We start from the raw sequence: 25,102 nt of genomic DNA on the forward strand, positions 1-25,102 counted from the left end.
TTCGTAAATACAGTAATTACTACATAGCATTACTGCACATTGAACTACTTTTTCTGTCGAATTTGTTGTATAACATGATGTTTTGGTGCTTAATTTGTAAAATCATAACCCAATTTGATGTTTAATAGGCTTTTCCTTAATCCCTCCTTATTATCAAACATATTCACTTATACAACGTTCTGCCGGCCCATTTATGTTGGATAAGTGAGACTCTACTGTATTATATACTTCTTATTGATGTTATGTGTTTATAACTGGTCCCTCTGTGTGACAGGTAGTATGGTGGGGTAGTTTTGAAGTTGGGCTATGCCCCTGAAGACCAGCATTTGAAACCCTGCTCAGCCATGGAAACTTACTGGATGATATTAAGCAAGTCACACTTTCTCAGCCTCAGAGAACGGCAAAGGCAAGCACCCTCTGAAGAAATCCCTGCTATAGATTTGCCATATGACCTCATCACATTGATGAGATGGCACCGGGTGATTTGTCAGTCTCCGTGACGAATCAGCAGGGCAATTGGGACAACCCTGGTGCCATGCCTCACCCACAGCGACACTTTCTACCCCATGTGGGTAAGTATCGTCGCACAGCTTCCTCCTGCACTGGCCCCGTTGTTCCTTATGGAACATGGGAAGCCTCCTGTATTCTGGGTGCAGCATCATAGGATGCTTGCACCCTAGTTGACTAGTGGAACCCCATTGGAAGCCAGTGTGCATTGTGTGATGGGCGGCATGGAGCTCCATGGATCAAATGGGGCGCAAGAATCCAAAGATGCTTGCAGGGCGCCATGTGATGAAGTCCTTAGAATCACCTGAAGGCACACAGTCATAACAACACTATGTCCCCGTTGATTGATGGAGCCCTGCTGATAGCCAGTGTGCATTGTGTGATGGGCAGCGTGGGGCTCTATGGATTAACTGGGATGCAAGCATCCAACAATGCTTGCAGGCCACCATGTGATGAAGTCCTTAGAATCACCTGAAGGCACACAATTACAACACCAATATGTTCAGGGCACACAATTATAACACCAGTATGTCCCAGTTTATTGATGGAGCCCACTGGAAGCCAGTGTGCATTGTGTGATGGGCGGCGTGGGGCTCCTTGGATCAACTGCGGCACAAGCATCCAACAAAGTTTGCAGGCCCCCATGTGATGAAGTCCTTAGAATCACCTGAAGGCACACAATTATAACACCAGTATGTCTGAGACACACAATTATAACACCAGTATGTCCCAGTTGATTGATGGCACCCGCTGGAAGCCAGTGTGCATTGTGTGATGGGCAGTGTGGGGCTCCGTGGATCAACTGGGGCGCAAGCATCCAACTATGCTTGTAGGCCGCCATGTGATGAAGCCCTTAGAATCCCCTGAAGGCACACAATTATAACACCAGTATGTCCGAGACACACAATTATAACACCAGTATGTTCCAGTTGATTGATGGAGCCCGCTGGAAGCCAGTGTGCATTGTGTGATGGGCAGCTATAGATCAACTGAGGTGCAAGAATCCAACAATGCTTGCAGGCTGCCATATGATGAAGTCCTTAGACTCACCTGAAGGCACACAATAACACCAGTATGTTCAAGGCACACAATTATAACACCAGTATGTTCTAGTTGATTGATGGAGCCCACTGGAAGCCATTGTGTGATGGGCAGCTATCAGTATGTCCATACACCAGTATGTCCATATGTGATAAATAAATAAATGTGATGCTGATGCTAACCATCCAGTTAAAAGTCTTGTTTTATGTTTAATGATAGATTCAGCTAGATCGGCTGGGGCAAGGTATTCAGCTATCCTTTTCAATGCATGACAGGGCAGATGTAACTGCATGAAAAATGGAATTATATCAGCAGGCCTGGGGCCTGCCATCTCATTACAGGGATGCTGTCAGAGACAGCAGATGAAAAGGAGGCCTTTTGTCGCTGTCTAGAAGGGGACTGCCACAGGTGTCACCCATGTATGACAAGCTGCTATTGCAAAACCCTTCACTGCAATGATGAGTGCAGGAACTGAAATGTCAAAAGGAGCAGCACTAGAAGCAGAGATCCATTTAAAAAAGAGACAGGGCACACACTTGCCTGAGAACAAAATGAAATAAAAGAAAAGTCTTTACTTACCAGCAGAAGGACAGCCCAGAAGAGCAAATCTAGCCTAGTTTAGAAGCTATATAGACACCCCTATCTTTGACTCTTATGAGTAATACATAAATCAATTTTACACTGTAATAATTTATTTGGCAAATTTTTCTTTAGCAGGTGTTTTCTGCCTTCTGCTCCCTTTCAAAAGACATGCTCCACTGGAGAAATGGTGATGCAAAATTGGTGTGTATGTGCGTATGCTTTCACCTTGTGCTAGCAGGACTGTTGACTTCAAGGTTGGGTTGCTGACCTGAAGGTTGCCAGTTCGAATTCAACTCAGGGAGAGTGCGGATGAGCTCCCTCTATCAGCTCCAGCTCCATGCGGGGACATGAGAGAAGCATCCTGCAAGGATGGTAAAAACATCAAAACATCCGGGCGTCCCTGAGCAACATCCTTGCAGATGGCCAATTCTCTCACACCAGAAACAACTTGCAGTTTCTCGAGTCACTCCTGACCAAAAAAAAAAAAACAAAAACCCTTGTATTCTGTCTTACATATCCAAATCTTTTCCCATATGGCTACTAATTCTGGATACAATGCAGTCACAAGCAAATGATGTGATTTAGAAACATTTAAAGCCTTGTTTCAAGCGGCCTTTTCGTTGAGATATTGAAGAACAACGTTGATTCTCCACCATTTGTTAGTCTGTGGCCCATTTTATGATTTGTGTCTCCAAAAGGCAGTGAGTTGTCTGCTGAGAGATTCTGATAGCCCGAAGAGATCCTGGAGCCTAGCGTCAACATTATCTTCATTTCTTCCTTGAGATATTGGCAGAGATTAACCAGGAGTCACCAGTCAGCATTTAGTTTGAACCAGAAAACTGGGATTTCTTTCAAAGAATTTGGGGAGTTTGTTCGAACAAGAAAAATTCACAACAAGCTTGTATTCTGATCAGAACATTACTGAGAGAAAAATACTTGAATAGCTGTGACCAAAATACACTAGGACAACAATTAGAGCAAATATAGGAATGCATTTCACACATTTATATACATTCCTAGGGAACTGCCTCTAAGGAAATTATTTAATTTATTTGTACACATACAGTAGAGTCTCACTTATCCAACACTCGCTTATCCAACGTTCTGGATTATCCAACGCCTTTTTGTAGTCAATGTTTTCAATAAATCGTGATATTTTGGTGCTAAATTCGTAAATACAGTAATTACTACATAGCATTACTGCGTATTGAACTACTTTTTCTGTCAAATTTGTTGTAAAACGTGATGTTTTGGTGCTTAATTTGTAAAATCATAACCTATTTTGATGTTTAATAGGCTTTTTCTTAATCTCTCCTCATTATCCAACATATTCGCTTATCCAACGTTCTGCCGGCCCGTTTATGTTGGATAAGTGAGACTCTACTGTAATAATAATAATAATAATAATAATAATAATAATAATAATAATAATAATAATGAAAATATGTATGTGTGTATGTGGCTGGGGTGTCTGCTTACACAGACAATGCAGACACCAATGGCCCTCCCTCCAAAGACATTGCAAGTAATAGTGAGTGCCGTGAACTTTTCGATATTCTTCATCGAGGGATTCAACCTTGAAACTATTTGGGAGAGGGAATCCCAAAGGAAAACCTTGAATTTGTCATTTAATATAAGGGATACCCTTTTACTAAGTTAAAGGTAAAGGTTTTCCCCTGACATTAAGTCTAGTTGTGTCCGACTCTGGGGGTTGGTGCTCATCTCCATTTCCAAGCCAAAAAGCTGGCGCTGCCCATAGACACCTCCAGGGTCATGTGGCTGGCATGACTACATGAAGCGCTACCTTCCTGCCAGAGCAATACCTATCGATCTACTCATATTTGCATGTTTTCGAACTGCTAGGTTGGCAGAAGCTGGGTTTAACAGCGGGAGCTCACTCCACTCTCCGCATTCGAACCACCGACCTTTCGATCAGCAAGTTCAGCAGCTCAGCGGTGTAACCCGCTGCACTACTGCTGCACCACTGGGAGCTTTTACTACTCCATTGTATATCATGGGACTGAGCATCTACAGATTTTGGTATCCATAGGACATCCTGGAGCCAAACCACAGCAGATACCAAGAGCCCATTATTATTATTATTATTATTATTATTATTATTATTATTATTATTATTTTATTATTATGACACACCAAACAAGATAGACATGCTGGATTTCATATCACAAAATCACAAGTCGAACACTTCCCAAGTATCTAGGACTGTGTGATGTATTTTTGGATGATGCGCGCATATCCCAGTAGGGTGGCCTTTTGCAGTTGGCAGATCGTAATTTTGTCAATGTCTATTGTTTCCAAATGCCGGCTGAGATCTTTTGGCACGGCACCCAATGTGCCGATCACCACTGGGACCACCTGCACTGGTTTCTGCCAGAGTCTTTGAAGTTCAATCTTGAGGTCCTGATAGAGGCTGAGTTTTTCCTGTTGTTTTTCGTCAATGCGACTGTCACCTGGGATGGCAACATCAATGATCCAAACCTTTTTCTTTTCCACAACTGTGATGTCTGGTGTGTTGTGTTCCAGAACTTTGTCAGTCTGGATTCGGAAGTCCCACAGTATCTTTGCGTGCTCATTTTCCAATACTTTTGCAGGTTTGTGATCCCACCAGTTCTTTACTGCTGGGAGGTGGTACTTGAGGTATAAGTTTCAATGAATCATTTGGGCCACGTAGTTGTGCCTCTGTTTGTAGTCTGTCTGTGCAATTTTCTTACAGCAGCTGAGGAGATGATCAATGGTTTCGTCGGTTTCCTTGCACAGTCTGTAAATAATATTTTAATTATAACCTGCCCAGGGGGACTCGGGGTGGTTTCCAACAAAAGATGGCAAACATTCACTGCCATAATAAACAATAGAAACAAACCAAACCAAATCAAAACAGTAAACAAAGACATCAAAGAGATCCCATCTAAACATTAGAAAGAACTTCAGCTGAATATGCTGCTTCAGAGTGTAATGAAGCTTCCTTTTCTGGATATTTTTAAACAGAGACTAGAGGGCCATCTGTTGAGGGTGCTTTGATGGTGTATTCCTGCATGGTTGGACTGGGTAGCTCTGGTTGTCTCCTTCAGCTCTATGATTCTATGAATACAACTCCCGAATGCCCTCATCAGCACAGCTAGTTGGGTGTTGTCCAAAAAGGTTAGTTTGCAAGCTCAAAGACATGGCTCTATTTCTTTTAAGAAATACGCAGTATATATCACCATATGTATCTTGACCTACACTGGCATATATTCCAGGATCTGATTCCAGTTCATCTGCTATGAACTGGATTATATGAATCTACACTGCCAGATAATCTGGGATCAAATCCTGGGATATAGGGCAGTGTAGATCCTGCCTAAGTCCAAAGCTGTCTGGGGCTATAATCCCCAGCAGCCATGTAGTTGTTTAGCCCTGGGACCGTTTAAAGAAATAGTCATCCCAAAAGATGAAAAATCTCTCTTTTCTCTTGCCTTACAATGAATGGCTGGCTTGTGATTTGCAACAGCAGAAATCAGAACTATAAATGTCTAAAGCAGCCTCACAAGTTCTTAAGCCAGAGAACAACATGTTTAGATAAAAGGAACAAGTAATAATGCACACTGGTTATTTGTGGTCCGTTGAGAAAGTCACGGGGTCATCTTGTCTGCCTCCAGCATTTTCCGTGTCTGTGGCCAGCTTCTGATGACTTTGATAAGAACCGGCACATCAAGAGAAGAGCTGACAATCCCGTCTTGGCCTCCAGCTGATAGGAGAGAGACTCACTCCATTGTCGGTATGAAAGTAACACTCTCAGTTAACACTGACATTACTAAAGCATGCCTATACAGCTGTAATGCAACATAGCTCTGAATTACAGAGGCCTGAAACCTATAACGTTTTGCAAAAATAATACCTTTTGAATTAAAAATCCCACAGATCCAGTGGGTTTACTATAGTTTGGGTTTAGGTCTAAGAGTGGGTTTACTATAGTTTGGGTTTACTATAGTAACAGTAGGGTTTAGGTCTAAGATGTAATATAATCTGTTCCATATCCTGCTGTAGTATGCATGGAAGTTTTCTTTCAAACTATACTTGAGATTTTTTTTCATGTCAGGAGCGACTTGAGAAACTGCAAGTCACTTCTGGTGTGAGAGAATTGGCCGTCTGCAAAGACGTTGCCCAGGGGACGCTCGGATGTTTGATGTTTTACAATCTTTGTGGGAGGCTTCCCTCAAGTCACCACATGGGGAGCTGGAGGTGATCGGTGCTCTATCTGGATTTGAATCGGCAACCTTCAGGCCAGCAACCCAACCTTCAAGTCATCAGTCCTGTCGGCTCAAGGGTTTGACCCACTGTGCCACCAGGGCCTCGTTGAGATAGTACCTGTATAACAGTGTATGCTGGTACACGATAAGAGCCTCCGGTGGCACAGTGTGTTAAAGTGCTGAGCTGCTGAACTTGCAGATTGAAAGGTCACAGGTTCGAATCCGGGGAGAGGAGTGAGTGCCCACTGTTAGCCCCAGCTTCTGACAACCTAGCAGTTCGAAAACATGCAAATGTGAGTAGATCAATAGGTACTGCTCCGGCGGGAAGGTAACGGCGCTCCATGCAGTCATGCTGGCCACATGACCTGGAGGTGTCTACGGACAACGCCGGCTCTTCATCTTAGAAATGGAGATGAGCACCAACCCCCAGAGTTGGACACGACTGGACTTAACATCAGGGGAAGCCTTGGTACACGATAAAGGCTTTAGACAGTGGAAACAAGTAAATGCGACCTATTTGTCCTTCCTTGGTGTTGAAGGATGCTTGAATAAATTTCTTCCAGACCCTTTTGCTCCTTCAGGCAATCCATGACTGTGACATTTCAGTCTGGAGAAAAATCCACCCAGAGGAAAAGCCGACTCCAAGTCCTCATTAATAAACTAAAGGTTTTTTTGCATCAGTCACTCAATACTTTTTTTCCATTTTCTTCAGAGTCCCAACACAAATTTTAGAACATATACACGCTTATAAAACAAATGAAAATGTGAATATTAGGTTGCTGTGAGTTTTCTGGGCTGTATGGCTATGTTCCAGAAGCGTTCTCTCCCACGTTTCGCCCACATCTATGGCAGGCATCCTCAGAGGTTGTTGAGGTCTGTTGGAAACTAGGCAAGGGGGGTTTATATATCTGTGGGAGGTCCAGGGTGGGAGAAAGAACTCTTGTCTGTTGGAGGCAAGTGTGAATGTTTAAATTAATCACCTTTATTAGCTTTGAAAAGCCTAGCAGCTTCCTGCTTCCTGCCTGGGGGAATCCTTTGTTGGGAGGCTGATTGTTTCATGTCTGGAATTCACCTGTTTTCAGTGTTGTTATTTATTTACTGTCCTGATTTTAGGTTTTTTTTTAATACTGGTAGCCAGATATTGTCCATTTGTTTTTTCTCTCACTCTGGACAGATATATAAACCTTACTTGCCTAGTTTCCAACAGACCTCAAAACTTCTCAGGATACTTGCCATAGATGTGAGCGAAACGTCAAGAGTGAATGCTTCTGGAACATGATCATACAGCCCAGAAAACGTACAGCAACCCATTGATTCCACTCATGACAACACAGTGAATGATATTGCCCTCTACTGGATAGCATAGCTTTGCAAACTGTACTTAGCATGGTTTGGTTCAGTCAGCATAGTATCATAACAAAAATCTCAGCCCTCCATCTCATTTTAGATGACTTTTTCTATTAAAATGCAATCTGTGCATGCACACATGTTAACCAGCCACGAGTTAACTATAAATATAGAGGTTACATATAGCTCCTACAGATCAAAACAGAGCAGGGCAGGAGATGGCTGACCTTTCAGGTTCCATCAGCCCAAATCAACCTAGCAAATGGTGAGGATGGATAAAGTGAGAGTCTGGCTGGATCTACATTGTCATATCATCTAGTTTCTGAATCTAGATTATCTGCTTGGAACTGGGTCATATGAGTCTATGATGCCATATAATGGAATTCAAAGCAGATAATCTGGATTCAGGAATTGGATTATACGGCATTGTAGGTGAGGCCTCTGATCATTCACACCCAAGCTGGGTCTACACTGCCCTATAATCAAGTTTCGGAATGTGGATTAACTGCATTAATCTGTATTATAGGACAGTGTATATAGGGCAGATATAATCCAGTTCAATGCAGTTAATTCACATTCTGAAACTGGATTATAGAGCAGTGTAGATTCAGCCCCGGAGATCTACAGTTTTTGCCTCCTTGAAACAGAGGAACAGCTAAAAATAGGAATGGACTGTGAAACAGATAAGAAGAAAAATCTGGAGATGCTTTTATAGCGATCTACATTTGTATCCTCTTCCTTTTCATTTATGTTTAATACCAAATGTGAGGAAGAGTTTTGCAAAGTTTGAAAGCTGGTGTATAGCTTTCATTTTTTGACTCGTCCTAATACAAGTAGGATTAATGTGATATTGCTCCTATCAGAGTGTTGAGGACAGGCTTCAAGAATAAGAAAATCAATTTTGCATTTTTAAATACACTCTATTGCAGTGGTTCTCAACCTGGGGTCCCCAGATGTTTTGGCCTTCAACTCCCAGAAATCTTAACAGTTGGTAAACTGGCTGGGATTTCTGGGAGTTGTAGGCCAAAAACATCTGGTTGAGAACCACTGCTCTATTGCAAATATCAGCCTTGTCACTTCAAACCTGCTAAGGCTTTACTTTCCTTAAACATGCACATAAACATATATAGAAAAAGAGGGGCAGGGGAGAGATGGAAAGAGATTTCTCTTCCATCTTTGAATGCCTACCCTTTAATGGTGTTTCTGTAGTTTCCAACTAGAGTCAACATGGTATAGTCGTGACTCTAAAGATCAGGTTCAAATCCACACTCAGTCATGGAAACCCACTGGGTGACTTTGGGCAACTTGTCTGTATTGGGACAGACTGGGTATACTGGGCCCATAACCCTTGTTGGGTGAGTAGGTTTATTAACAAAAGATCCTCTCCATAAATGTATAGCAGAGTAATTTATTAGCAGCAGCGTGACCCAGCACCAGAGCCAAAAGTGATAAAAACAACAAAAACACACAGAACAATGTTATCTCTTCTTTTGGAGGCTTCTCTTTATAGCAAAAAAACATGGTTGCACTATTTACAAGAACAAGGTTTCCATAACACAAATAAAGTTCTTTATACTTCCTTCTTGATTCCACACTGGGCTTCTTTCTCATGTAGATAAACAGTTTCGCTCTCACAGAGCCTCCTCTCTCACCGAACTTATACAGGAGCTTCACACAGTAGCTTTACACACAGAAGTCATCACACTGGAGATTCTCTCATCGAAGCTTCTCACATCAGGGCCTTCTCACACTAAGGCCCTCTCATACTCAGGCCCACTAACACAGTGAGGCCTACTAACACTGAGGCCTTATACTCAGATTATTCATACTGAGGCGTTTCTCCCATTGAGGCCTACCTCACACAGAGGCGTCTCTCACTCTGATACCTTCTCTTACTGAGGCAGGCTAAGTTACAGGCACACCTGCTTATATTGAACTGCAGCTTTTGCTGAGTCATTGCATCCATTTAACCCTTATAGTGCTTGACTCACATTTATGTAATTAAAAATACCTAGTTAATTTTTAATATTTCTGACAAGTCACTCTCTTAGCTTCAGAGGCAACGGCAAACTCTCCCTGCAGAAATCTTGACAAGGCTATGGTCCACCTGCAATGCGTTTGCTTGTAGTGTAAAAAAAAAATTCCAAAGTTTATCTACAATAGACAAAATGTAACAAGTAATATTTAAATTGTGTAGGGTGGAATCAAGGAGGAACTAGGAGTTGATTATCACAGCATTTTGGGGACAGCAACTAAGAACTTTAGTAAGTTCTTACAAAGTAAATTGTATTTGTGTAAGAAATATCAAGGTGCATTTGACAATATTTGAAGAAGAGAAACTCCCACCCACCCCCAAAATATAAGAGGTTACCTGATAGGGTTAGACCAGATTAAGTCCAAAGAATAATTGTGCCATTCATTAGCTACGTACATGAAAGGAGCCAAGGACAGATCCATTGTTCAAACTGTAGATTAGGTGTGGTTGCTAGGTGGAAATGTCATTCTCATGTACCAGCATAAAAGCCTTTTGTGCAGCAGAGTGTTACTTGGCAACTGTGGAGGAGGACAGCATGGAAAACATGTTTTTATGCAGAATTGTGCCCTTCGTGTAAGGTGCCCCGTCTATGTCTTACCATCTTTCAAGCATCATTTGCATCCAAAAAAGGATTGGGGGAAGAATAACACTCTGAAATCTTACTAGTGAAAGTCAGATATACAAGATGAAAGTATGAGCTTATAAAAGGATGCCTAAAAGAGTGTGTGCAGGACTCCTGGCGGCTTTTGATCTACTAGTTTTCAAACATTCTTTGCTTAATAAACCTCAGTGGGTAAAGAGTTTGTAACTCAAAGATGCCTGTTGTTAGGCAAAATTCTTTGCATTACATCCCATCCTTCAAAAGAACGGAGTCATTTTTAATTATTGGAAAAAGAAAGCACCCTCCACTTTCCTGTTCTGCTATCGTGTGCCTTCAAGTCATTTCCAATTCATGGCAAGCTTATCATGGAGTTTTCTTGGCATTTGCCTTCTTCTGAAAGTGTGTGAATACTTGAAGAAGTTCCTTTAAAGGATGGAAGGAACAATTAGTTTAACAATGATAGTCGGCTTGATTCACTAGAAAAGACAACAATGTAGACAGCAGTAGGAAAAAAGGAAGACCCCATATCAGGTGGATAGGAATCAAGAAGCCATGGTTTTGAGTCTTTAGTACCTGAGACAGCTGTTGATGGTAACTTGGAGGCTTCTCATCCATAGGTTGAAGTTGACTTTGATGGCAATTAACAACAATTTCCCACTACATTTGAGGTAGTGGAAAATTGATGATAATAAGGTATCTTAGTAAACACAAGGCAGGCTGTGTTTGATTATCATAAGGGAGCTTAGTAAACACAGGGCAACCTTTTTCTCACATACATCTCCATGTGCCATATATTCGATTTTGTCCCATATAGTAATATCTGAAGCTAGTCCTGGCCAGATGAAGTTCCTTGGGGCCCTTGGACCACTTAATTTTATTTTTACATCTCCTTTTAAACATCTCACAGGAAGTTACTGGAATAGTTTGTATTTGGTTTTCAGTTAGCTTTAAGGAACGAGATTGCTAACTAGGAAAAGGAAAAAAAGAAAGAATGGGATATTATTATTGTCTATGGGACTAAAACATTTAAGAAGGTTTTTGTACACAGTACATTTAGAGTATAATTTGTATTTGCATATCACTTTGAAAGCAAAAAAAAAAAAAAGATTGTGTTCTGATTTTTTTATTTTCCAAGCAGTAGCCCCGATAGCGCAATGGGTTAAATCCTTGTGTTGGCAGGACTCCTGACCCAAAGGTCGGCGGTTCAAATCCGAGGAGAGCGGGTGAGCTCATGTCTGTCAGCTCCAGCTTCCCATCCGGGGACATGAGAAAAGCCTCCCACAGGATGGTAAAACATCAAACATCCGGGCATCCCCTGAGCAATGTCTTTGCAGACAGCCAATTCTCTCAAACCAGAAGCGACTTGCAATTTTTCAAGTCGCTCCTGACATGAAAAAAAGTTCCAAGCATCAGTAGAACTGGTAAATTACAAATAATAATAATAATGGAGAGGCACTACTTAATCCAACCAGCATTCTCATCTTACAACATATTAAGCAAAATCCTACACGAAAGGCAAAAATGTGTAACGTTACAATGACAGAGCTATGTCACCGACATAATACACAGCCATGGGGACATTGCACGTAATATATTTTTCAAGCCATCTCACATGGAAGTTGTGTTTGCAGAAATTCAGATCACAATTCATCTTTTTCTCCTCTCCTTGATTTTTCTTGGTACTCATCCCCATGATTACAATGACTTTTTTCTAGGCAGCTGCTATGAGAGTAATTACAGCACCTGAATGTATTTGTGTTACAAAAGAGAGCCAGATAACAGCAACCAGACTTGAATACACATCAAGATAAGATGGGGCTTTTCAAGTATCGTGATAAAAACAAAAAATGCAGCTTGAACCAGTCACAAACACCTGCGACTGCAACAATTGCCAAAAGCTTGAAAATGTTCCCTTTTTGAACTTGCCCAGGATGTCATCCAGTGGGTTCTATGGCCAATGAGGGATTCAAATCCACCAATGCTGTCTCTCTGGACAAGAAGTATATAGGGAAAGTAAACACATAACCATATTGTGCTACTTATCAAGGCACTTGTTCAAAGAGAAAACAATACAAGGACAACTTTTTTTTACAATCCGAATTAAAACAGATAACATCAAATTTATTTATAAAACATTTGTACAATTAAATTATATATACACACACACATATAAAAACTTTACAGTCTAGTCTGTTCATCTGATATCGGAGGGGGGAAAAGGTCCTTGTGGTTACACTGCTGTTTCTTTTGACTCCGGTGATGGCGGAGGGTTAAAATTTATCACTTCTTTATACGTGATACCTGGAAAAAAAAATTAAAAACAGAATAGAATATGTTTACATTCAGAAAAAACAAGGATTTGCATGTAGCAAAGCTTTTTTAAAAATCATCACAAACAATTGTGGGAAAATATGACCCAATATTTTCTTAAACTAAGGCCTTCCTCCATAACATAACTAACTAAAACTAATTATAATTATTATATTAATTAATATTAATATTGTTGTGTCAACATTGGTATTATTACTATGTTGACACATAACATGATGTTATGTAAGTATTACATAATTATCAAAATGTTTGGCTTCTTATTATTACTACAACAGCTTCTTGAATGCAACAAGAGACCTGAGATTGCTAAAGGCACCGAGATGTCAAGGGATTGGGAGAAAATAGCAAGTCTATTTTTCCACCTTTAATGTAAGCAAAGTAATTAAGAGGTAAAACTTTTCACTGCATATGCAGTGAATTCAAATGCCTGAAAATCCAGTTGCTATTAAGGATACTGTCAGGTGCAGAAATGATGGCAGCCCTGAAGCTCTGTCACATTATGCAATTAAAGATATGATTCCACTTTATTGTCATAACATCCCATGGGATGTGTAGTGTGGCTGAGAATTTTAAGCACCCTTCCTGCAAACTCCAGCATCTTATAAGATGGAAAAAAGCAGTTAAAATAGAATCACAATGTTATAATTTCTAGTATGAAAGGACTCCTGGATGATAGCAAGGACAGGACTACATATTTATTTATTTATAGCATTTATATCCCGCCCTTCTCACCCTGAAGGAGACTCAGGGTGGATCACAGAACATATACACGGCAAACATTCAATGCCGTTAGACATACATGGTAGACAACAGATAGAGGTATTATGTCGGCATATTTCCAACTTTGGCGTCCTGGAGGTTGTGCTCAATTCCATCCACAGTTGGGTGCTGTCACTCCAACTGCTATGATGACGACGAGCCCTTGATCACAAATGTTCCTTCTGTTCTTAATCGCAGGCATTTCTGATGTTTTCCTCTATGGTGCTGTAAAATATCTCCCCGCTTAAGCGGTGCCTAATTTCTCTACTCACAGCTCACGGCTGTTTTCAAACTGCTTAGGTGGACAGAAGTTCGAGTGCTCATCCCGACCCAGGCTTCTAAATGCCAACCTTTCAGTTGGTAGAGATTTATTGCTTCTGGTGATTGGCTGCTATGCTAAAGCCCAGCTCAATATGGCTTGATTTCCTATGCATAGAAGGGAAGGTCCCAAGGGTCTACCCTAGTAAGTACAGAGCAAAAAGGAGGGCAGGTTGGGGAGGCTGGCAGTGCCATCCCCCCCCCCCCCCCCAGCTTCTTGAGCCCGATCAGGTAGGACGGATGTGGAAACAGACAGCTGAGATCATAGATGGTAATTCCAGGAGTCTGTCTTCAGAGTCTCCATACCTCCAAAAACTTTCCTTCAGGGACTTTGGAGGTATTTTTAAAACCTAGGCTAAACCTGATTCGCCTGGGGTATCGTTCCTATGCCATGTTATTTGACAGCGCAGATGGGGTATAAAAGAAGATGGGAAAAGCAACATGTTCTCCGCAATGTTGTGGCTCCAGTACAGAAGTGGTGCCCCTAATTTGTACATAAATATTTTATCTTTGAGGGCTTTGACATCTGCTGGGGAGGCCCTTCTCTTGGTCCCACCACTGTCTCAAGCACGGTTGGTGGGGACAAGAGAGAGGGCCTTCTTGGAGGTGGCTCCCTGGCTCTGGAATGCCTTCCTAAAAGAGATTAGGTTAGCCCCCACTCTCCAATCCTTTCAATCCAGCCTAAAACCATGCCTTTTTAAATGAGCGTTTGACTCTGAGTTGACTGAAATTGGTCCATATGAGGACTGGCTATTTACATTGGCACTTTAGTTCATTAACTGATGGCAGCCATTTTTTACCCGCAGGTGTTTCTGCATTTTTATAAATTTGAACAATTTTATTTTATGTGATGTTATGTGTGACTATTGTGGTTGTTGCTATAAGTTTATGTGTTGTTATTTTTATACTTATACTCTGAGTGCTTTTGTGAGCTGCCCCGAGTCCCTTCGGGGAAATGTTGACGGGGTACAAATAAAGATAATTATCATCATCATCATCATCATCATCATCATCATCATCATCATCATCATCATCTGAACTGTGTGTGAGTGGTATATACTTTTCTACAGATGAAGGAACCCATCTTCTTTCAGATTCCCCACATAGAGCATGGTTCACATACAGTAAGGTACAGCGGATAATTAAACAAATGCTCATTGAAACCTCACCAAGCTTGGAATAACCAAACAATGCTTTCCTTTCTGTGCAACAGCCAAAGGTTAGCCTCATTACAGCAGCCAAGGGAAGAAAATAATAGCCAGACTGTCACTGTATCCAAGCAATCTAAATCCTATTATGCTGCCTTTAGGCTTAGATTTGTAGTAACACTTTTCTAGACTCTCCTGAATCTTATTTATTTTTTAAAAAAATTAAAAGCCTACTAGCATAACAGTTTTCTATGCTGCACAAAAATTTGCTTTAAGAAACTGCTACAGCAGAATGGCAGCAAACGTACATTTCCATTCATCCAGGGGCAGATCCATGTTATCAAAAGTCTCATCGTATTTCTCAGCTTCGGTTTCCTCTTCCGGATCATGAATAGCCTCAAAGTAAGGATGCGCTAAAGCTTCTGCAGCTGATATCCTCTTCTCTGCATCTAATACCAGCATCTTTTCCAAAAGGTTAACTGCTGGCTCAGTGAAGGAGAGATAAGACATTCAAGCACAAGCATTAGATCCAGCGAGATAGGTTCACACTTTCATTTAAAAACAAGGAAAAGAGAATATGGCACACCTTTTTATTTTACCATGAGCTTTCATGGATATAAACCCACTTCCGCAGATGCAGGTCAGAATGATATTAAAGCCTTTCTTCCCCTACCTTTGAGGATTAACTTGGCTACTTGGAAAACTATTTTCAGATAAGATGTCATTTAGTAACAAGTCAGATTTAGGATGTAGTATCAAGTAATTCAAAGATATATTTATAATACGAGTTCATTAGATTGAGGGTAGCCTCTGCATTTTCAGAGACCACAAGATTCTTCACATGGGACTCAAATGGCAAAAGTAATAGTAATTAAATTCTATAATAAAGTGTACCCAATAGGAAAAGCTAATTTTTATGTAACACACATTGGGCTAGCAAGGGGCCATCGGCAAGGGATGGGAAAGAAGTAAACACAACCAAGAGGCAGAAAGTCTTTCTCTGCTGCTCTGAAATGCATGAAACAGCTATACCACAACATTTAGGTCATCTATAAATAGAATCACATTATATCTCTGAAGATCTACTCGCTGGGGCATTACATGCAAAATTCAAAGAAATATGAAAGATGAAAGTGTGAAATCCCAGTATCGCACATACAACTTTGAAAACATTCTTTTGTGCCTTGTTCATTAAACTGTGAATTTTGAACCATTCCTCACTTCTGATACATTGTCATGGGAAAATATTCTATATTGAAAAGTAACAAGAATGTTGCAAATTTTTGCTGCAAGGAAGCATAAAGTATCCAACACCTAGTATCCTAATTGTTCACACATGATTTGTGTTATTCAAATAGATTTACTTACCTAAAGGAGTTGCATACTTCAAGATGGCAGCAAAGTCTTTCTTTTGCACTTTTGGAAGGCTTTTGATGTAATTTTTTGCCTTGAAAGAAATCCAAATACATCAAAAGAGTCTCTACAATAGGGAAAATGCATTTATCTATGCATTTATTTAGGGATGCTTGGCAGTCTCACAGCAATTGATTGTGTTCGGATTCCGTTCAGGCTCAGATAGTTGCTATTAAAGACTGCCTGGTACATAAACAAGACATTTTGTGGCGCTTAAAAAACTCATTTATTTCAACTTCAATTTCTGAAGAAATGAACTGGAGTCAACAAAAGTTTAGGCGGAAATAAATTCATTTTAATATGCTTCAAGACTCCTTCTTTTTATACTGAAACACACTAACATGGCCCTCTCACACATTTTCATGCTAACGGCATTGCATGGCATAAGAAAAATTAAAGCTGAATATTGATGTGGCAATGAACATAATGTGAGTTGTAAGTTTGTTTGGGTGCCACAAGCAAGAGTTTAAACTATTGGTGGGTGGTATACCTGTATACAATTATATATATAAATTGTATATACAATTTATAAATTCAAGGTTTGGGGTCAGGAGAAATGCATCAAAGGATGAGTGCAAGGACATGCAAGTCAATTTCTGTAATGTTCATTTTCCACAAAGAATGTATTTAATATAAAATGACTGGTTTTTTTCTTAATGGAGATGAGGAAGCAGCTCTCGTAAATCCAAGGAAACTATTCATTATGGGAAACAAATATATAGGAATCCAGTGGCTAGAAACTTGTTGGTTATAGATGTACATGGAACTCAAGATCATGTGCATGTCTTGTTTCAGACATAGCTCAATGAGAAATATACAAATGCCTTGTCCAAAATTTTCCTTTCCAGGCAACTGTCAAGCCCCATGGCATACTGCTATGACAAAGGGGAGATACCCCATTTTAATTCCTTTGGCTACATTTCCACAGCTTGGACACCGTCTTCCTTCCTTTGGCTAGTACTGGATTTAGCAGTGCCCCATGCGGCTTCAGAGTTGTTGGAAAGGGGAAATGGCATGGAAATATGACCATGGAACATTAGGCTCTGCATGCCTAATGCAGAATCCCAGCTAAAGTACTTTGAATATGATAGCTCTTAGAGGTAAACATCATATATTTTTGTGCTGAAATTATATTGCTTGACTTATATACCCTGAACTGAATACAGTCTATCTGTGCCAGTAATTTATTGCCACAAGTAGATCGCAGCTTGATTGAGTCTGAATTGATGTTTTATATGTGGCATATGTTTTATTTTACTGTATTTTATACTGTGCTCACTTTTATGTCGTTTTTAGGCACCTTGTGCCATCTGTAAGTCACCTCGAGGCCCTTTGGGGTGATGGTGGCGGGATATAAGAATAAAGTTATTGTTGTTGTTGTTGTCGTCATCATCTTATGGTCAAATTATTCTGGGCCAGACATGAGTGTGTTTAGTGCATAGATACTAGAAACTTCAATGTGTTGAGGGATTGCAATTTTCATCATTCCTATTCAATAAGGCTAATGGGTGGGGATGATTGAACTTGTGCCTCAACAACTTCTGGAGAGTCACTGTTTCTCTATTCCTTATTTTTTATTCAGATACAAAAAAAAGAAAAGGAAAAACAAACAAAAGCATATTTACACAAATTACCATTTTTGTATTTTTTAAATAAAGAACTACTTGGCAAACACAAAGCAAACAAGGACACGCACCTACACCATAAGAACAAAACTAAGAGACAGATAAACGAATCTACAAACCCCTCACTCACTGCATGCTGATTTTGATTTCTATTTACTCTATTCCTTTTAAATGCTGTTATATAATCTTCCTTCTACTTTTAATTGTTGGAAATAGAAACCTTCTACAAGCCTCCTATACTAGTTATTTGTTATGTATATAGTTCAGATTGCTTACTATATTGTATGTATATTGTGATATGCAGTTTCCCCTTAATTCTATGTTGTTTGAGGTTGTGGGGGGGGGGGGGGACTACAGACCATGTGACCAGATCTGGGGCTATTTAGACTGAGACTCCATTTTAGAGGTCAGTTTGCATCAGAAGCAGTACAGTACAATTTAGAAGTCAGTACAATTTAGAAGTCAGTCCGTACAATGTATGCAATTGTCAGTGTCAGAAGTCACTAGTCTCAGTATGCTGCAGTGTGCAATCAATCTGTATTGAGTCAATGTTTAGTAATGTATTAAGACTGAAGAAAGTGTTGGTCTGTATGCAACAAATAAGAGACTGAATCAGAATGCTTTAGAGAACTTACAGTTTAAAGCAGACATGGGAAAACTTCAGGCCTCTGTGTGTTTTGGACTTCAACTCCGAGAATTCCCAACAGCCTCCTGGAATTCTGGGAGCTGAAATCCAAAAAACCTGGAGGCTTGAGGTTTGCCCATGTCTGGTTTAAACTCTCAACCAATAAGCAATGTACCTGTATGCTGAATACATAAAGTTTGTAAGTAAATCAACTATGTTACTTTTAACAAAGACTATCTATTTTTGGTCTCTTGAGAGTATGATTTAAAAGCAATGTATTTTATGGGGAGAGTAGATGATTTTGGGCAACTGAAATAACAGTCCTGAAGATCTGCTATATATATTGTGCATTGGCGCATCTTTGTTCCTAAAAGTTCAAAAAGACAGCAGATATATCAGTCTAACAACTGAAAAACCTAATTTGCCTTGCATGAATACTAGTGGATATTTACCACTAAGGAGAACATTCACTCAAATGAGTATTTAACTCTTTTCAGGAAGATCATACTTTACAAAAAGGTTATGATTATTCCAAATAGTGTGGATGCCAATTAATCTCCAAAAAGGGTCACGTTTCCAAAAGCCTATGGAGATTTCTGGTTTTCCAGAATTAATAATAACATTCTACTAATTCCTAAAACAATAATAAACAAATTCCTCCTTGTTTTTATAACTAGTAAATTATTAAGTCCTATATTTGCTTGTTGTTGGACAAAATGGAGACCTTGGCAAGATGGCAAAGCAAAATAAGCCCCTCATTAAAGCTCTTGAGGGGGGGATATTACCAGCCAAGGTATAAAATAGTAATTGTTTGGAAAATACCTTAGTTGAATATAAGGTGATACTATTTTTAAAAAATAAATTTAGTCTCTTAGGACTGCAGCACATTTTCATCTTACGCACTAAGAAGTTTTGTGTTTGAAGATTTCCTGCTGTCAAACTCTGCCTGATGAAAGCTAGTAACACCATGAAAAAAAGATTGTAGACTTCCTAGTGTCAAATTCTGCCTGATGAAAGCTAATAACACCAGGAAGACTGATTTCTCTGATTTCTACTTTTTAAATGTTCAGTAAGATTTTTTTTAAAGTACACAATAAATGCCATTCAAGAATGCAATTACTGGTCTGAAATGCAGAAAGGCCAGTGGCACCAGATATTTCTAAAAATTGGCTCTGAGAAAGCAGGTGACGGAAGTTACTCACATCTTGGCTTTGTAGTTTCTGAACAAAATCTTGAGTTGGTGTGCCTGTAACTTTCATAATTTCTGTGAGCTGGTCCAAATCTGAATGCCAAAGTCAGGAGTCAAATCTTTAGTCAGTATTGTCAACAAGAAAAACGTAAGCCATGAATCTGATTCTCTTTCCTTGAAAATGGGGACATGACACAATCGTGTAATAGGAAGCATTCTGTATGGATTCTCCTTCCTGTATCATCTCAGAAATGACTACAGTTGCTTAGGAATCACCGGGGAGAAAAAGTTAGGTATATGATGGGCAGTGATACCTTTACAATTCATTGGCGGATCATTTTTAGCTTTAGTTTTTAACCAAAGCTTTGGCTTGAATATAAATTTTACACAGCCATAATAAAGATTTGGGTAAAATTAAAATGTCTTTCTGGAAAACAATTCTAATTTCAAATGTTTGAAAATTCTCAACACTGGCAAGTTTCCTTGGCCTTCATGCATCCGTGACTTTGACTAATATTTGAGATTCTATTCACAGATTTGTATTTATTGAAATCACTTCTCAGCCCTTCAGGGCCTCCAGAGCAACAGATAAAAAGAGACAAAAGCTCTCTTTAAAATATAAAGCTAAAAAGTTTAACCGGCATCAACAAACAGAAGACACGGTATAAGCTAGCCAATATTGTAAGGCAAATGTTATAGCCCTAAAATAGGGGTTTCTTGCTGCAATGAATTATGCAAAGCATCTGCAACAAACATTACATTTTCTTCCTTATGAACGCCATAAAACCCAATAAAAACTGGCCTGACGCTTTTGGTAAATAGCTCAACTGATTATTTGCTCAGAGCATTTTGGAACTCACCTACTTTGAAACCAGAATTCAAAAATATCTCTACATCTTAATGCTACATATTTGTCATGAAAGGATACGATCGTTGCCTTTGAAGAGCGGCCTTCCAGTTATCATCTCAGCCATTATGCAGCCCACTGACCAGATGTCAACTGAAATGCAGAAAAGGGTTTCGAAAAATGTGTGTGACAAATCTAAAGTCTACTTATTCAGAAAGAAAAGCAATAGCTTTAAAAGGAAAGCAGAAACACTAAAGCAAAGACACCTTCTACACTGCTATATAAAATCCTGATTGTCCTGAAATCCTGGTTTATATGGCAGTGTAGAAGGAGTTTATATGTTGTTTACTGTTGTAATTTTTATTTTCATAGCTTAAAGAAAACCTAGTAATTTAAACCCTTGTGAGAACATAAATGACACTAACATTTCATTGTCTATTTCTTTGACTTTCCCCTATCCCACATTGGTCAGCTTTGCTGGTCTAAAATAAACCCAAGTTAAATTGTTCATAGGTCATATTTTGCTAAATCAAGTCTGTTATTAATAAGATTCAGTGAATGAGAACTGCATGCATTTTTGATGAAACATGAGTTTTGATATGAGCTTCTTTGAACACTGACTTGTTTTGTTCTTTTTCAAAATCTTCTTATTAATTTAGTTATGAATATAAGGTGTAATTTTTAAACCAATCTCATTTTTAAGGCTGACAGTGCAGACGTACTATGACAGAACTAGAATTTAGACATTAATAATAGTGACTGGCTACCAGATCTATCTGGCAATCAGTTGCTGTAAAATTACCATATCTTTGAATCAAGAGCAACTGATTGCAGTTTGTTTGAACTCACAAATTATCCAGCCGCAAGCCACTCAGCTTCACCAGAATGTAATAATGCTATTACAAACAGCATCATTTTAAATACATGTTACTATTAAGAACTGTCATACAGGTTGAGTATCCCTTATCTGAAATGCTTGGAGCCAAAAGTATTAGATATTTTGACCACCACTTACCCACCAAGATTTTGGAATACTAGCATATACATAATGGGACGCCTTGGAGACAGGGACCAAGTCTAAACACCAATATATATAGCTTTGGATAGCATTAGGGAAGGGCTAACACCCCTGTGATGTTTGTTTTGCTATCTGTGCCCCTGTTCAGAAGATTTTGCCTCACTTTCTGTCCTACTGATTGGATTTTGAAAAAAAAAGGCTTGTTGTGGAAACAAGGATTGGAGATAAAGCTTCAGTGGAGACACTTTTTCTCCATAACTCTTTCACGAGTGAATTTCCCCTCCTAGGGGTAGATTTCTCTTTCTGTTGTTTCAGCTCCATTCTTAACTACGAGTCAATTGTAAGTCAGATTTGTAATTTGGAGACTGTCTGTACTCCTTATACAGATAGCTTAAAGGTAGCTTTATAACACAATATTTGTAGTAATTTTGTGCATGAAGCAAAGTTTGTGCCCACTGAACTATCAAAAGCAAATGTGTCACTATTTTAGCAACCCACGGGAACAATTTTAAATCTTTGGGGTATTTTGAATGTTGGAATTCCAGCTAAGGGGATCTCCATCTTGTATGATAATATGGTTTTTGAAATTAAACATTGTGAGAATCATATACTTGTATTATGAATATGGATGCATCATTTCATTACATTGATATTCTTGTGGGTCACTGTTCTAACTTCCATAAGTGTGGACTTGTTATTATACAGTATTATCTCAGATTAACCCATTATACAACCATATCTACATGACAAAACTCCTGACTTTTGATCAACATTTCTGATTGTCTCTGGACAACTTCTCTTTCCAGAAAGTGGTGTTCCTTGTCTTTACAACAAACATCTACTTTCACTTTCAAGCATTGGTAGAAATAACAGTAATCATGATTTTGAGGTGCCGTTCTACTGTGTTTTTAGTCTTTACTGATTATATGAACTTTTTCATCAACTGCACTGAGTGGTCAGATGGGCTACCAATATGCAACATCCGGGATGGCAATTTAAAGAAAAGAACAAAGCTACAAGCAAGGAAAACACCTCTACTCCAAGATGATCAGGGCAGAAATGACTGTCCAGGACTTCGAGTTTAATGAAGATCACCTAACCTTCCCCTTCACAAGTGTGGCACTACAGTTGGTCATTCTGACTGGGATGATGAGAGCTGTGGTCCATCCAATACATGTGAAGGACACCAGCTCATTACAAACAACAACAACAACAACAATGCTTCATTGATAACCTACCCTATCTCCACGAGGGGACTCAGATTAATTTCCAGCAATATAATAAATTGCCAAACATTCAATGCCAAAACAAACAGATATTAAGTAAATCAAATACAATAAAGCAATCTAAAACTATATAAGACTGACCAAAGAATAACAAAGTTAAAGCATAGATAAGCATGATGTAACATATCAAACACATTTAACCACATGATAAAATCTTGTAAGTTAGACTAAAAGGCATTAAACATGAAATGAAATGTAATGTAAGATGACAATGTAAGAAGATAATAAAGATCGCTGATGCCATGATAAAATAGAATAATCCCAAAAGAACTACGTTAAAACGTATCCCAGATTCAAGGGTGGCAGAAAGCCTATCTGGTCTGTTGGTGACTTCATGGGATTTAAAGCTTGATAGCTACCTTACTTTTTGATAAAGGCATTTGTATTGACAAGCACAATAAGTACAACAGAAAGTATTTGATAATATACCAAGTGTTCTGGCTGGATTATTGAACGAAGAAACCAATATAAGCATAGTATAGCCTTTTGTAGTGATGACACTCCAATGCAACTGGAAACAGGCAATTTAAGATTTTGTAATCAGCAGTGGGGGAAAGTTCATTGTAGAAAGCTAGCATTAATCTTAGTACAACCACAAAATGTACCTGTTTGTGTATAATGCATCCAATTCAGTATAACCTCTGGGGCTCTGTACCATCTGGTGACCACGTAGCCAGTCATCTCACTATCTGTATGTCTTGCTAGGCCAAAATCCAAAATCTGTTACAGAGCAACCAAAAGACAAATTGCAATTTACAATTTCAAATTGATCATAAAGTTGAATCCTGCATTGCTTATACATGGAGCAGATTTACTGAAATTGATAGGAATTAAGTCAGTGATTAGCAAATCTGGAAAACAGAGAACACATTGCCTGGATGCTTTGTCCCTGTAACTGATGTGACATTAGAAAAAACATACATACTACTTGATTTCTACACTCTTCCATTATCAAATTGGTGACAGAATTGAGCTGCTGTGTTACACTAAGTTTCAAATTTGCTTTTTTCTTTCTTTCTGAGAGCTCATTCCACTTGATCAAGGGAAGTTTCAGAACCTAATTAGTTCCAGGGCTTTCTCCCGGCATCTGTTTTCTAAGTCAAGGATCAACCATTAGACTACGTAAATTAAAGGAGAAATTAATGCTATGGGAATTAGCACTTTTTGATGACAATTCTCAAGACCTATTAGCTAAGATTTATGCTATGGTAAATGCCTTGATAAATGGTGGAGGGTGGCAAGGAGAGAGAAATTAAATAGAAGTGGAAAAAGGATTCATGAACATTTATCACAGAAGCTATTGGGATTGCTATTTTTCTTCTCCGAGCTTATCAGTACAAGCAAAACAGTATAATCTACTGTTTTGATGGAATTTAATGCTGCTACATTTAATAGGACAGTTTAAAAAACCCCCATGGTATATTCTATATATGTTAGAAAGATATAATTCATCCATGTCATCTTTTTCACAGCCTTTGCACAGTCAAAGATTTGCACCAGCTGTGATAATACCTTGTGAAGTTTGACTTGGCCATGGTGGTCCATGCCTTGGTTACATCTAGATTGGATTACTGCAACATGCTCTATGTGGGGCTGCCTTTGAAGACGGAGACCATTGGTATCCGAATTCACCCAATGGATGGTTTGAACTGGTTTTAATTGTAATGAGTTATGCTTATGTTTTTTTTTACTATGTCATTGTCATATGTTCTTTTGTATTGATATTGAATGCTTTGCCATGTTGAAAACCTCCCCGAGTCCCTTCTGGGGAGATAGAGCAGTATACAAATAAAATGTTGTTGTTGTTGTTTGTTCATATAGAGTTGAAATGAGGACAAATCTAATTGTACAGAGATAAAATAAATAACCTTAAAATTTCTGGATCTTAATTTTGTAATGCCTTCTTTAATAAGGAAGAAGCTATCTACTGAATGAAGTTATTGAATGAATCATTTTAAAGTTGCTTGTATCAAAAGGTATTTGGTTGAGAACATTATCCTTAGTTATAATGCAGTAATGTTTTTGAAATGCCTCAATGAGAAACAATGGACTGATCAACAGTTTGAGCAACTAAATGGATATGATTTACCAAGGTGGGGGGTGGTCAAAATGAGATAATGAATCTAGACATACTGGACTGGACTGCAATTTACTGCTGCTTTTTGGACATAAAAATAATATAA

At 39.1% G+C, this 25,102-nt stretch overlaps 1 protein-coding gene across 2 annotated transcripts in view; it reads right to left on the reverse strand.

Moving 5' to 3' along the window:
- Positions 1-9,118: 9,118 nt before the first annotated feature.
- mapk12 (mitogen-activated protein kinase 12) overlaps positions 9,119-25,102 on the reverse strand; it is a 52,283-nt gene continuing 36,299 nt past the window's right edge. For both annotated transcript variants that reach the window (XM_003221302.4, XM_016993869.2), the window contains exons 7-12: positions 23,525-23,639; positions 20,697-20,768; positions 19,782-19,861; positions 16,285-16,363; positions 15,225-15,398; positions 9,119-12,661 (exon numbers count right to left, since the gene is read on the reverse strand). In XM_003221302.4, the coding sequence (XP_003221350.1) occupies positions 12,591-12,661; positions 15,225-15,398; positions 16,285-16,363; positions 19,782-19,861; positions 20,697-20,768; positions 23,525-23,639 (591 nt within the window). In that variant the 3' untranslated portion in view covers positions 9,119-12,590. The remainder of the gene's footprint in view (positions 12,662-15,224; positions 15,399-16,284; positions 16,364-19,781; positions 19,862-20,696; positions 20,769-23,524; positions 23,640-25,102) is intronic.

This window comes from Anolis carolinensis, chromosome 5, assembly GCF_035594765.1.
Source record: "Anolis carolinensis isolate JA03-04 chromosome 5, rAnoCar3.1.pri, whole genome shotgun sequence".
NCBI classification, from domain to species: Eukaryota; Metazoa; Chordata; class Lepidosauria; order Squamata; family Dactyloidae; genus Anolis; species Anolis carolinensis.